Here is a 14220-nt window from a genome sequence, read left to right on the forward strand (position 1 = left end):
CCAGGGTTTAATCCATGGGGTTTCAACCCAAAGCAAGACTGTTTACCAGAATCATCTTCCTTGGAAGGCCATGCAGTCTGATTATTTTACCCCTTGGCCCATAAGCAAAAGGCTTAGCATCTTCTCACCTTGAGATAAATGCCATGCTCATCCCAAATGCCATGCTCATCTTTCTGGGTTTCATTATTCTATGTCTTAGATCCATAATTCTTCCCCATCTTGTTAAAAATCCAATTCCCTTGAGCAAATGTCTATTACATTTTGTCCAACCTTTGTAATTATCAGTGAAAGAGATGGTCCTAATTACATAGTGTACCATTACAGAAGCCTTTAAATATAATTTTAATGGTTTGTAAAGTGGGTCCAAATGTTTTTTATCAGCTACTTCTATGGGGAATCTTTCCCAACAATATAATTTATTCAGATTTAGGGAAAAATCATTATTAAAAATTCATTCACAGGAATTGCTTATGGCTATTCAATGCATAGAGCCAGATATAAAATACTATATGGGTGAAAGCAAGATTGAGGGTCTCACTAAAGCATTGAAAGAGATTTTATTTGGAAGCTTTTACAAATTCAATTTTAACACCCTTTCTATTTTTTTTATATATAATTACATAATGTAAAGAAAATATTTTTTCACCAAGCCCCATACAGATGCCCACAAAGCCCCTCCAGTTTACCTCAATGTGCCATATAAATATTATCCTCTATGTGGGCCATAGCATGGAAAAGTTTGGAAAGGACTGACCTACCAACATTTGTTTTGCATCAATTTCTTTTTCTTGCTGGCAGAACTCACTTTTCACCATACAGAATGAAAAAATCAACATTTGTTGTCCCATATGTTTTGCCTAGTGGGGAGTCACGTGGCCCAATCTTGGCCAATGGAACCTGTGGAGAAAATTCCTGAGGGCTTGAAATAAAGATTTGCTTTCCTTAGAAAATCCAATCAACCCCAGAAAATGCTCATCTTATTCACTGAACGTGATATCTTTGTTCCTAGTGATACCAGAACTAATGCGGCCATGTATGACCATGAGGCTAAATGTTGCTGATATGCTGAGGATATTGGCATGGAAAGATGAAAAGCACAGAAGCCCCCAAAATTTGTTGAGCAACTAAATGAACCTGGAATATCTCTGCCTCTGTATATGTATTAGTCTGTTCTCTCATTGCTTTACAGCAATGAGAAATACCTAAGACTGGATAATATATAAAGAAAAGAGGTTTAATTGGCTTGTGGTTCTGCAAGCTGCACAGGAAGCAGAGTGACTCCTGCTTCTGGGGAGGCCTCAGGAACCTTACAATCACGGTGGAAGGTGAAGGGAAAGCAGACACATATAACATGGCTGGAGCAGGAAGAAGAGAGAGAGGGGGGAGGTGCTACACACTTTTAAGCAGCCAGATCTCATAATAACTCACTCACTCACTATCACAAGAACAGCACTGAGGGGATGGTGCTACCCTATTCATGAGAAATCTGCCCCATGATCCAATCACCTCCCACCAGGCTCCACCTCCAACACTAGGGATTACAATTCAACATGAGATTTGCTGGGGACACAGATCCAAACCATATCAGTCTGGTTATATAAGAAAATAAATGTCATTATTTCAGCTCATCCTATTTGGGTCTTCTGTTACTTACAACCACAGGATGTTAGTTAATAAACCCACTTGTAGTTTTAAAGCATGACCCCCAAATTATTTGACACTTCTCCCATTGAGAAGTGGATTCTGTGTCCCCTCCCCTTGAATCTGAGTGAATGTTTCAATGATTAGGGTATGGTAGAAGGGCCGCTGTGTAACTTGTGACACTAGGTGATAAAAGGTGACATATCTTCTGCCATGCTCCATGGAACACTCATGCTTGGAGCCTTGAGTTGCTATGTAAGATATCTGGCTACCCTAAGACTGCCATGATGGTAAGAAGCCAATCCACTCGTTGGGGCCATGTATTGTTGCTCCAGTTGGCAGTGCTAATATTTGATTCATCCAAGCCCAGATATCAGACATGTGAATGAACAAGTCTTCAGATGATTCTGGTCCCCACTATTGAATTTCCTCCAGTCTTTGAGTCTCCCCACCTGAGGCCCCAGACATCACAGAGCAGAGGCAAATTATTTCTGCTGTGCCTTGTTCAAATTTCTGATCAAAAGAATCCATGAGCATAATACAGTAAATAAACTGCTAAATTCTGGGGTAATTTATTACACAGGAATGATAACTGGAACAACAGTTCTTCATCTCACTTTATATGCATCATGAATGATCACATTAACACAAACTTAAGATGTGCTGGTGCAGCCCTTGCAGTATTAAGATTAGGTAACTTAAGGATTTAACCCACCCAGGCATAGAAACAGTTCTTTAGGGAAATAAAACTGATGATGTTCACAAAGACACTACAAATCCTTCTCATGAATAGACTGCTGGAGTTGCTCATAGGATGAAAACTTTGGTAAAAAGAAATTCTTTTTCTTTTCTTTTTGAGACGGTGTCTCGCTCTGTCACCCAGGCTGGAGTGCAGTGGCCAGATCTCAGCTCACTGCAAGCTCCACCTCCCGGGTTTATGCCATTCTCCTGCCTCAGCCTCCCGAGTAAAGAGGATGCACTTCCTCTATGATTACAGTCACTTTTCTGCCGTAACCCTGCATGATCCACAACTTAGGAGAACCAATAACAAACACCATATTGTCAAGTAAACAGCCCTGTTTGGTTCTAAGTTCATAAAATAAGAGCCTGAGATTCAGAAGCCCAAGAGTCCAGGTAACACCTATGTGTCCTATAGAAGTTACTTTACCTTTTCACCTTCAGTTTTATTTGTAAAATAAGGGAGTTGGACTAGAAGACTAATGGCTTCCAACTTTCATTCTGGGGAGCAAAATAGAAAAGTGTTGTGGTTGGCTGAATAATGCTCCCCCTCAAAGTTGTCCACATCTGAATTCTGAGCATCTGTGAATATGATACAGAGTGCAAAAGACACATGGCATCTGTGATTGAGTTAAGGGTCTTCAGAGGGAAACAGGAGGGCAAGAGTTATACATCTCTCCTTTGTAGAGATGCCTCACATCTCCTTTGAAGCAGAGGCAAGACAGGAGAAAAGATACTGCTGGCTTTGAATTTGGAGTAAGGGGTCATGAGCCAAGGAATGCAGGCAGTCTCTAGAAGCTGGAAAAGGCAAAGAAACAGAGTCTGTCCTGGAGCCTCCAGAAGGCATGCAGCTCTATGGGCCCATTTTAGACTTCTGACCTCCAGAACTGAGGCAGGAGAATAGGGTCAGGAGGCAGGGAACTTAAAACTGTTTCACGCTGACTTCCTAGAACTAAATTGAAAGGAAAACCCTGGCCGGGCGCAGTGACTCATGCCTGTAATCTCAGAACTTTGGGAGGCTGAGGCAGGCAGATCACCTGAGGTTGATGAAGTCGGGAGTTTGAGACCAACCTGACCAACATGGAGAAACCCCGTCTCTACTAAAAATACAAAATTAGCTGGGCGTGGTGGTGCATCCCTGTAATCTCAGCTACTCAGAAGGCTGAGGCAGGAGAATTGCTTGAAACTGGGAGGCGGAGGTTGCGGTGGGTGAGCCGAGATTACGTCATTGCACTCCAACCTGGGCAACAAGAGAGAAGCTCCGTCCCCAAAAAAATAAAAATAAAAATAAAAGGAAAACCCTAACCTTCCATGCCTAAGTAACAAAAGGACCAGAGGCTATTCCCTTTGCAAACCCCCACCTTTTCTTCGGAGCAGATGGGAAATTTAAACTACCTCTGATTGGTTGCTTTTTGCAACCAATTAGACATTTGCAAATGGCTTTTTGCAACCAATGAGACATTTGCATAGGAGTGTAACTTTGTAACTTCAGCCTCTGATTGGTTGCTGTCTGCAACCAATCAAACTGATTATGGGCCAAGTCTTTGAATAGAAGTGCAACTTTGTAATTTCATTTTAGCCTCTGATGGTTGCTTTCTTGCAACCAATCAGATGTCTGCATTAGAGTGTGGGCTTTGTAACTTCACTTCAGCCTCTGATTGTGAGCCACTACTTCATTTACATGGGGTGCACACCAAGTGGCCAATGGGAAACCTCTAGGGGATATTTGAACCAGAGAAGATTCTGGATACCGGCCCTTGAGCGGCTTCTCTGCCCACTCCCACCCTGTGGAGTGTACTTTCGTTTCCAATACATCACTGCTTTTGTTGCTTCATTCTTTCCTTGCTTTGTTTGTGCGTTTTGTCCAATTCTTTGTCCAAAGCGCCAAGAACCTGGACACCCTCCACTGGTAACAGAACTGTAAGAGAACAGGTCTGTGCTGCCTTAAGGCACTACATTTATGGTAATTTGTTACAGTAGCAATAGGAAAGTAATACCGTGGTTAAGAGCTCGGGCTCTGCTATCAGACTACTTGAGCTCAAGTCCCTTTTCTACACCCTGCTGTATGTATGACCTTGGGCAAATTAAATTCTCTATACCTCAGTTTCATCTTGATAAAAGCAGTGATGGAAGAATTAACTCTTCTGACTTATTGTGAGGTTTTGAGGAAGTGTCTAGGATTATCTGGAAATTAGTAATTTATTTTTAAATTACTAATTTAAAATTGCTACATTTATTTTAAAATGTAGCCATTGTTCCCTTGTTGAGAAGCATCTACTTTAGGAGCCGTGTATACAGCATCTCATCTGATCCTTACAACCAGTAGTGAAATAGGTATGATGGTAAGTTTCCATATGAGAAAACTGAAGCTGTGGGAGGTGAATTTTTCCAAGTAACATAGCTAGTAAGTGGACAAATCAAAGTGACTGATTTACCCCGAAATTAACTTTTCCAGAAAGGGCAGAGGAAGCAAGGAAGAAGTGCGTGGCCTGAAGTGACGCCTGGCGTTGCCCAGAGCCCGCCCAGCGCTGCCAGGTGACGCCACTGCGACACAAAGGCAGGGAATGCGTAGGGAAAGGCCCTAGGCCATAAACGGGGGTGGGGCCTCCCCGGAGGCCAGTGCGCGGCCGCTGTGCTTCACCGGCGCGTCGCTCCGCCCCCAGGGAGAGCCGGCGCTACCATGGAGGAGTACCATCGCCACTGCGACGAGGTACCGCCCCTTGGCTACCTGGGAGCGCCCCCCACTCCTGCCTTCCTCTGCGCTGGGCTCTTGCCGAGTGGTCTCCCAGCGAGAGCGGCCCAAAGAGTTGGGGTGCGGCGTCCTCCAAGCCCAGGTCCTCTCTGCTGGGCCGGGGATCCGCCCCGCCCGACCTGTTCTCCCCACCCCGAAGTCCTGAGATTCGGGGTGGCAGGGGTGGCCAGGAGCGCGCGGATCAGACGGTGGGGTCGGGGCAGGGTTGGGAGGACGAGGCCTGACTCGGGTGCGAGGAGTGGGCATGGGGTGACGGGCGCCGCCCTCCTACCGGGCGGGCCTCGAAAACGGGTCTTCCCGCTGCTTCCTCTGTCCCTTGGCTTCCTCAGTGCAGGTGCTGCAGCCCCCATGGCTCGGGGTCTCGGGGTCCTGGTGGCACTGCCACTCCCGCTCCCGGTAATGCTTGCCTGGGTGGGCTGGAAGGAGGTGCTTTATGGATTACGAGCCCTTGCTTACTGACTCAGGCTTTCCCAGCCCTCACCAGAACCCCGTGATGTCAGTTGTCATCTTCCTGTTATTGATGGGGACTCCAAAGAAAAGACTTAAGTTGTCAGACCACTGTATAGTACTAAAGTGATATTAATCCTGAGTTACCAAGTATTTTCATAGTCTTTAATTTGGGAAAGGAATTTTTGCCTATAAATTTTTGCCTAGCATAAGTTAAAAACAAAATTGAAAATAGTCTATTAAGCATTCTCTTCTTATGAACCACTTCATTCTCTCACTTAGCTGAAACCATATCTGTATTCTTACAACACATCTTCATAGCCACCTCTTGCTTATTTCCTATGTGTTACAATACAATGATTCTTAATCTAGGATGTTCATTAGAATCACCAGTATAAAGCACTTTAAAAAAAAATATATAGACTTGCAGGCTCTGCCCCAGACCTCATGAGTCAATCTCCAGGGAGGTAGGTAGGGAAAGCATTCAGTATTTTTAACTGTTTAGGGGCAAGATTGGCCCCTTCTGTAGACCCAATGCCCTGTATCACTGTGGTCTCCTGTCACTAACACCTGTCTAGGCCAGCCTATGATATTCTGTGTAGCGTCATATTTGCAAGCCTGTGTTGAAAGCAGCTTTACCTTTTGTTTCCCCTTTAGGTTGGCTTCAATGCTGAGGAAGCCCACAATATTGTCAAAGAGGTGAGTCATACATTTTGCTTCTCTTGAAGCTTGCTGCATTGGTGGAGACTTTGAAAAGCTATATTTTGAGTTTCAGTACAAACTTAGAAACCTTACTGTTAAAAGAACAAGATTTTGCTTTATTTTATTTTATTTTATTTTATGTTATTTATTTTATTGTTTTTTGAGACAGAGTCTTGCTCTATCGCCCTTGCTGGAGAACAGTGGCACGATCTCGGCTCACTGCAACCTCCACCTCCTGGGTTCAAGCAATTCTCCTGTCTCAGCCTCCCGAGTAGCTGGGACTACAGGCGCCCGCCAATACACCCGGCCAATTTTTGTATTTTTAGCAGAGACGGGGTTTCATCATGGTGGTCAGGCTGGGTTCAAATTCCTGACCTCAGGTGATCCACCTGCCTTGGCTTCCCAAAGTGCTGGGATTACAGGCGTGAACCACCACACCAGGCCAAGAACAAGATTTTAAATATTTATCCACTAATTCTTTATAGGGGTCCTTCTATGTTTTGTTGTGTACTATCTGCATCTTGGGGCTTATTCTGAAAGAGATGCTTAAGGATTTTCTTAGTCTAGAAAACTGGTTTAAAATTGATGCCCTGTCTTTTGGATAAAATAACTTTTATTCCAGAAGGCAAACATTATTTTAAATGTTAATGCTATAAAAGTGTATGTATGTGTATATATATGTGCACACATGTCAACTTTTATAATGTAAAGTATATGTATAATATATATGTATATTATGTAAAATAGATAACAAAAGCCCTAGAAATATCGGCCTTTGGGCATGTACACTTTTTTGCCCAATATAATTGGAGAAATGATCACTTAACATCTTTTAAACATTGATATGATAGTAAATCAAAATTTTAAGAAAAATATTTGAAACTCCTTTTAGGCAAATAGAAAAGAAATTGTCTTTGGGAGTTAATTCTGCAGGGGAACTTTCATTATTTTAGAGGTATCACATACAGACTACAGTATGGGAAAGGTATTTTTAACACCCAGGTCTGGCCTTACACAGTGAGAATTAACTCAAGGTCTGAGAGGACTAGACAGGCACCTGAAAATCCTGCCATATTTCAATACTTCAGAATTATGCATTCTCTCTGTGTAGCCTGGGAGTATTTAATTATTAAAAGTAGAAAGCAAAGGTTTTTAATACCTCTACAATGTAAAAGCACAAATGAGGGAAACTGGGAGGTGGAAGAGGGAGTGGAGGTAATGAGAAGGGAGTGATCTTAGTTTGCAAAGTGGAAAGTCAGGAAAGACTGTCTTTGGTTGATGGAACATAGAAGAAAGAATGCTGCGTTATTTGGGATTCCATTTAAATAGTGCCTTCTTCCTTAAGTTCTGAACCAAATGAAAAGAAAAAAGAGCCAATAGAAAGAGAACAAAATACCACCTTTATTACTGATAAAAACTAGTTTGGTGATTGTAGCTTGTTTTGCTAACTCCCATTCAGTTCAGCCCTGGGAAGAGTCATCCAAGAGAAAGTTTGAGTCAGCAGAGAGAAACACTTGTTCCGGCTGGTGCCTTTCATTTGTTTGGGTGGAGAGGGAAGGAGAAACTAAAGCCCAAGTTCAACACATTTGGGAGACTGGCTCTCCCAGATGAGATGTTAGAACAATGGTTATCACCCACCAACCAGGTAGCTCGTTCCACCTCCATGGGGAGGAATAACTGACAGGAAAAGAGGCCAGGAATGTCAAAGAACAATCCTCTGTGTGGAAGAAAACATCTAGAGTGAAAAAGAAACATGATTCTAACAGTGTAAATAGACTTAAGTTAAAAAATTGTGATTTCACTATATTGAGAGAAGGGGGCGGGTGGTCTGAGGGAACCAAATTCTCATCTATCATAGTAGGAGTTATATGGATGTTGCCTGTAATTCATAAATCAGGAAATAGTGACATAAACATTATTTGGAGATACGTAAGTAACCCTCAGAAGAAATAAAAACAGTTGTACACTGATGAGTTTCCTCTGGGGAATGGGACCGGGGATGGGAAACGAAAGGGTGGGAAGGAGACTCTTTTCATTCTAAGCTTTTCTGTTCCACTGGATTTTTCAAACCATATGCCTGTTACTTTAATATTATGTCAAATTAAAAGAGTCATGCTTTTTCAACTGGAAATGCATACTCGGCAGTGGCTAGGTGGTGCTAGAAGTCACTGGATGCATTTTGGAACATCAATATTTTTTGAATATTTGTGAGAGGGAGTTAAGTAATATAAGTAATTTAACTGAAAACATTTTTAAATAAAAACAAGCTCTGATGCATTATGTAGTCAAAAGCAAGCTTCTCTTGAATTTTTATATGAAATATGAGACTACAAAGAAACTCAGCTTTGCCACAGGTTACTTGCAGCTAAATGTCTATCTTTCCTCTTCCCATGAACCAACCCTCTTTTGCCATTGAAACATTTCCATTGAGGCATTGGAAATGCCTGAGAATGAGCAACATTTTAAAACAGTTCAGCACTTCCTAGATGATTACATAATTTCAGCAGTTATTTCTGATTTCCTTACTGATCTTATTGTCTTATTAATCTTATTCTCTTTCCTTTGATTTCTTATTCTGAGCCCCTATGCTGATATGTTTTTCCTTCTGAACTCAGAGACACCCATTTATCAGTAATATGCATACGTTTTCTTTATTGTTAGTAATAGAAATTGCTTCCCAATAAAATCATCAAAGAAAAAATGAGCTACAAATGAAATTAACTTACAACTTAGTCTAAAGTGTATTTAAGATACCCAGCGAGTATATCAAAATCAATATTGCTTCAACAACATTTGTTGAATACCTGCTAAGTGCTAAGTTTAGCGCTGAGAATACAGAACTGTTTAAGGACCTCATTGTCTCATGGGCCTCCTTGTTAATGTAATTAATTAGGCTAAATGTTAATTAATAGTAATTAGCAGGGCTATTTACAGTGGCACCCACACCCCATGGTGTTTTCTGCTGTTTAGAGCAAAACTTGGAGTGGTCCTACTAAATAATCTGAAAGATAAATGAGTGCTCTTACTTTATTCTTAAGGAAAGGTGATCTCAAGAGAGGAGTAGGTTTGTCCAAAGGTCACCAGCTTAGGAGTGGTAAAGCCAGAATTAAAATTCTATTCCCCTGATCCTTAAGCCACTACTCTTCCTACTTTCTCATGTTATTGAGCTTTCTAGGAGAAAAATTTGAGCCACATTACTTTTGTCAACCCTGCTAAAATATTTAATTTCTCTTTTTATATTTTATCATTAGTGAAGATTTTATACTATCCAACTTAAGATTTTGTATTAATGCCTTTATAAATATTTACTGTGGTCTAATCATAGTAAATAAAGCTGCATGTGTGTGTATGTGTGTATTATTAAGCTAGATTCTAAAAATGAATTAAATGAGTCTAATTATAGTAAATGAAACTGCATGTGTATGTTAGATTCTAAAAATGAATTAAATGAGTGCTTTATTATCCAGTTTTCATCACTCAAATGTAAAATATAACAGCAGCAATATGATAATAGTTAACATTATTTATATGCTAACTCTATGCTAGTCCCTGAGCACTTGGTATTCATTGTCTCATTTCATCCTAACAGCAACCTGATAAGATGATGCTGTTATCCTTTCTATAAGGATTAGGAAAATAGGGATTTGAAGGGGTTAAGTCACTTGCTAAAGGTCACACAGCAGATAGGTGTCAAAGTAGGCCTTAAAACCTAGGATTGTGGTACTAGAGCCAGTGCTTTTAATCAGGCGTCAGAAGTGGATGAAATTAAGCTCTATGGGAAATTATGATATTTGACTTTATCTTTCTAGAACATCTTTATTTACTTTCAGTGGCAGGTATGCTAGTTGTTTCATAGCTAAACAGTCACATAGTATGAATGAGAATATAATTATTATGCATAAGAATTACATTTTTTAATTAGTCCAATCCTGTTTCTAGCATGTGAGCCCTAGTTCAAATCCCAGCTATTTCAAAGCTACTTGTTAACCAATTGATATCACCTTTTAATTTATCCACCACAGTTTTATTACATAATTTATCATTAGTCTTCCTTGTGTTATAGATATTAGAATTTTTTATTAGCTTCTATGCTAGATTAAGTTATTTACACAGAAACCATGACATATTTATCTTTATACGGCCCATAGTATCTCATAGAGTGAGATAATGCATGTGGAAACCCTTTCAAAACTCTTAAGCAATTAGAGACAGTGCGTAATCAATATTTACCAAGTGTATATTTTCTAAGATGCCTTACTGAGCTGTAAGTATATTTTATGTTTTCAATAATTTTTTCACTGCAATTTGTGTAAAACTTGTTCTTTTTGAACAATTTTACTGACTAAATTAACTGCCCTCTGTGCCCTTTTAGTGTGTAGATGGGGTTTTAGGTGGTGAAGATTATGATCATAACAACATCAACCAGTGGACCGCAAGCATAGTGGAACAATCCTTAACACATTTGGTTAAGTTGGGAAAAGCTTATAAATATATTGGTAAGTATCAGTATCCTTCCTCACTAGTTCACTTGCCTTTGTCATTGTGATTTTCTTTGAATTTTGAGAAGGTATATAAACAATAGACCTTTAAGTTGGACACTAACAGGGCATAAAGGACTTCTGATTTACTCATTCAAAGATAATCTATAATAATACTTAAAAGATGAAGATCTTTCACTACTCAAAGGCAGTTTGAGCTACTTGTCTTTGGTAGCATCACCCTTTGCATTTCCATCACTTCTTTCTTTCCACTGAGACCCCCCTCTTAGCTCAACTGTGTTTCTTTCAGTAGTCCCATGCCTCTTTATCTGTGATTCCACACAGCAGCTGTTTATAAAGTGGAATGTTTCCTGCATTTCTGTGTCTGAATTCTGCCCATGGTACAAAGCACAGGATTTGGCTGATATTTTTCCACTAATACAATCACCAGTGGTAATGGCAATGGTGAGAAAACCAACTGAATCCAGTGGGGTCAAAATCATGATGCTAAATAAAGATGAGAGGTTTTTATTATTTTTTTATTTATTTTTATTTTTATTTTTTTGAGACGGAGTCTCGCTCTGTCGCCCGGGCTGGAGTGCAGTGGCCGGATCTCAGCTCACTGCAAGCTCCGCCTCCCGGGTTTATGCCATTCTCCTGCCTCAGCCTCCGGAGTAGCTGGGACTACAGGCGCCCGCCACCTCGCCCGGCTAGTTTTTTGTATTTTTTAGTAGAGACGGGGTTTCACTGTGTTAGCCAGGATGGTCTCGATCTCCTGACCTCGTGATCCGCCCGTCTCGGCCTCCCAAAGTGCTGGGATTACAGGCTTGAGCCACCGCGCCCGGCCGGTTTTTATTTTTTTTTTCAATCTGTTTGCTGAATGCTTTGTTTTCTGTTATTTTTTATTTTTATTTTTATTTTTTTAAGGCTTGTAGAGCTCTGAACTCACACACTTTGACCTTGGTTCTCTTTCCCTTTGTCTGTAAGTGTCCTCATTCTGTGACTTTATTTGCAGTGACCTGTGCAGTGGTCCAGAAGAGCGCATATGGCTTTCACACAGCCAGCTCCTGCTTTTGGGATACCACATCTGATGGTAAGAGATCTTAAGCTGATTTACACAAAATCCAACTTTTAGCAAAGTCAAACTACACTTTTTAATCAAAATACTTATTTAATTCTAATTAAATTCTGAAAAGACTATCAACAGTATTGCTTTGTACCTAGTAACAAGTATACCTTCAGACCCATATGAAATGTGAAAACTTAACAGGTTGAAGGAAATAAGATAATAAAACATGAAAAAAATGTATATGTGTATATATATACTCTGATAATTTTTATGTTTTGCTGGTATTTCAAAATCTTTTTTTGTGTGTGTTTCAGGAACCTGTACCGTAAGATGGGAAAACCGGACCATGAACTGTATTGTCAATGTTTTTGCCATTGCTATTGTTCTTTAACTGACTAAAAATGTTGGGCTAAAGCCGTTAACTTAAGAATTTGTCAGTGTATCCTTTCCAAAAAGAGTAATAGTTGTTTACTAGTGTGCTAGATGACAAGCGTGCAATATGCTTTAAAGCTATCAACAAAAACTGATATTATCAGCAAGCAATATCATAGTAATTGGCAGATTAGCTCATATTCTATACAGCATCATTTAAATAGGAAAAATGTAATGCTAGCAAAAAATAAATTTAGAAATATGGCATGACATGAAAATACAATCTTACATTTACACCAGCTTTTCACTAATATTTTGTACCTAAGGTGATGGGGAACTACATTCAGATAATAAAGTTCTCTTGCAGCTAGAGAAGTTAACAGGAATAAATACATGAACAAAAAAGCTGCAAGGATAAATGTGGAGAAAATGATAAGATTTAGCTAACATCGGCCGGGTGCGGTGGCTCAAGTCTGTAATCCCAGCACTTTGGGAGGCCGAGACGGGCAGATCACGAGGTCAGGAGATCAAGACCATCCTGGCTAACACGGTGAAACCCCGTCTCTACTAAAAAAATACAAAAAACTAGCCGGGCGAGGTGGCGGGCGCCTGTAGTCCCAGCTACTCGGGAGGCTGAGGCAGGAGAATGGCGTAAACCCGGGAGGCGGAGCTTGCAGTGAGCAGAGATCCGGCCACTGCACTCCAGCCTGGGCGACAGAGCGAGACTCCATCTCAAAAAAAAAAAAAAAAAAGAATTAGCTAACATCTTTTAGTTTTTTAAAACTTTCTTCCCCTCACTTAGTTGTACTTAATATTTAGTGGAAAGTAATAATTTTTTTTACTTTTCTATTAACGGATAGTATAGTAACAGCTATGATTAACTTGTTTACTTTTTATGAGGTTTAGTAAATCAATTTTTTTAATATTTCAAAATTTTGGATTTACACTTGAGGGTAAATTAAATCTGGTAAACTGAATTTCCTAGTTAAATAAAATTAGTTGCAGTATATGATGAACAGTATATGACTCAAACAGCTGCCTTACAATTCACTCATTCCATGTGGAACAAACATTTATCAGATGCCTATTATGGGCATATGTCTCTGCTAAGCACTATAGTTGTCAATGTGCTGTGCAAATGCTAAGTTTCTTTAGCAATTGCTCAGTTGGAAGACAAGTATTAATATTTGGGGAAGGAAAAGAAAATAGTGGTTTTACAAGGGAGGAAAAAAGTGAATCTGGTTACACATATAGAAGTAAACAAAATGAAAAGCACTTACTGTTTTCTGACAGAATTATAGATGTAATTTTAAGAGTTGCTCCTAGCAAGTTAAAAGTGCGTATAAAATATGCAACTCTTAGTTAAAGGCCTTATTATCAGTCTTATCTATACAAGTAGTAAATTTTGTCATTGCTTTAGTTACAACCATCTGTAAATAATTTAAAAGACTTATTATATGGGGTTCAAATTGAGTGGAATAAAGTATAGATTAAAAGTATACAATCATTAGCACGTTATCTCAGGGCTTCTGAAATGTAATTAAATTTATTAAGAAAATAGATGAAAATTAGGGTACACAGCTGGCCACCAAATGCGAAGTCAATTTGCTACTTAACCCTGAAAACAAAATCAGTTTTGCATATTACCACTAACACTAATACATATAGAGAGTGGAACCATAACTCATTGAATTTTGGAGAGGAATAAGCTTTGTGTTAATATTGACAATATTAAGGCAATATTCTTGTAGGAATACTATGTGCATGTTTGATATTTTGCCGAATAACAATAATTAATAATTGTTCAATGTTTAAGAATAGTAATAACAAAATAAAGGAGTTTAATGCAGTGATCTTTGTTTTTGGCACATCAAAAATTCTCAGTCATTATTCATGTTTCTTTATGCTGCTGGCTTTTGTGCCCTGGAAGATTATAATAGTGACCAAAATATATATGCAGACTTGTTTTTTATTATTGTTGTTTAAGCCTAATTTAAGAAAAAAAATTCATACCTCGTGAA

General features: G+C 39.6%; 1 protein-coding gene across 1 annotated transcript; it reads left to right on the forward strand.

Annotated features, from left to right (window-relative positions):
• The first annotated feature begins 4936 nt into the window (after positions 1 to 4936).
• Positions 4937 to 12254, forward strand: DYNLT3 (dynein light chain Tctex-type 3). The gene is made up of 5 exons (XM_023202662.2): positions 4937 to 5089; positions 6236 to 6277; positions 10653 to 10776; positions 11774 to 11851; positions 12142 to 12254. Exons 1-5 carry the CDS (start codon positions 5060 to 5062, stop codon positions 12216 to 12218), a joined length of 351 nt encoding a protein of 116 aa, XP_023058430.1. The 5' UTR covers positions 4937 to 5059; the 3' UTR covers positions 12219 to 12254.
• The last annotated feature ends 1966 nt before the right edge of the window (positions 12255 to 14220 follow it).

The sequence above is a fragment of the Piliocolobus tephrosceles genome, chromosome 12, assembly GCF_002776525.5.
Source record: "Piliocolobus tephrosceles isolate RC106 chromosome 12, ASM277652v3, whole genome shotgun sequence".
Classification (NCBI taxonomy): domain Eukaryota; kingdom Metazoa; phylum Chordata; class Mammalia; order Primates; family Cercopithecidae; genus Piliocolobus; species Piliocolobus tephrosceles.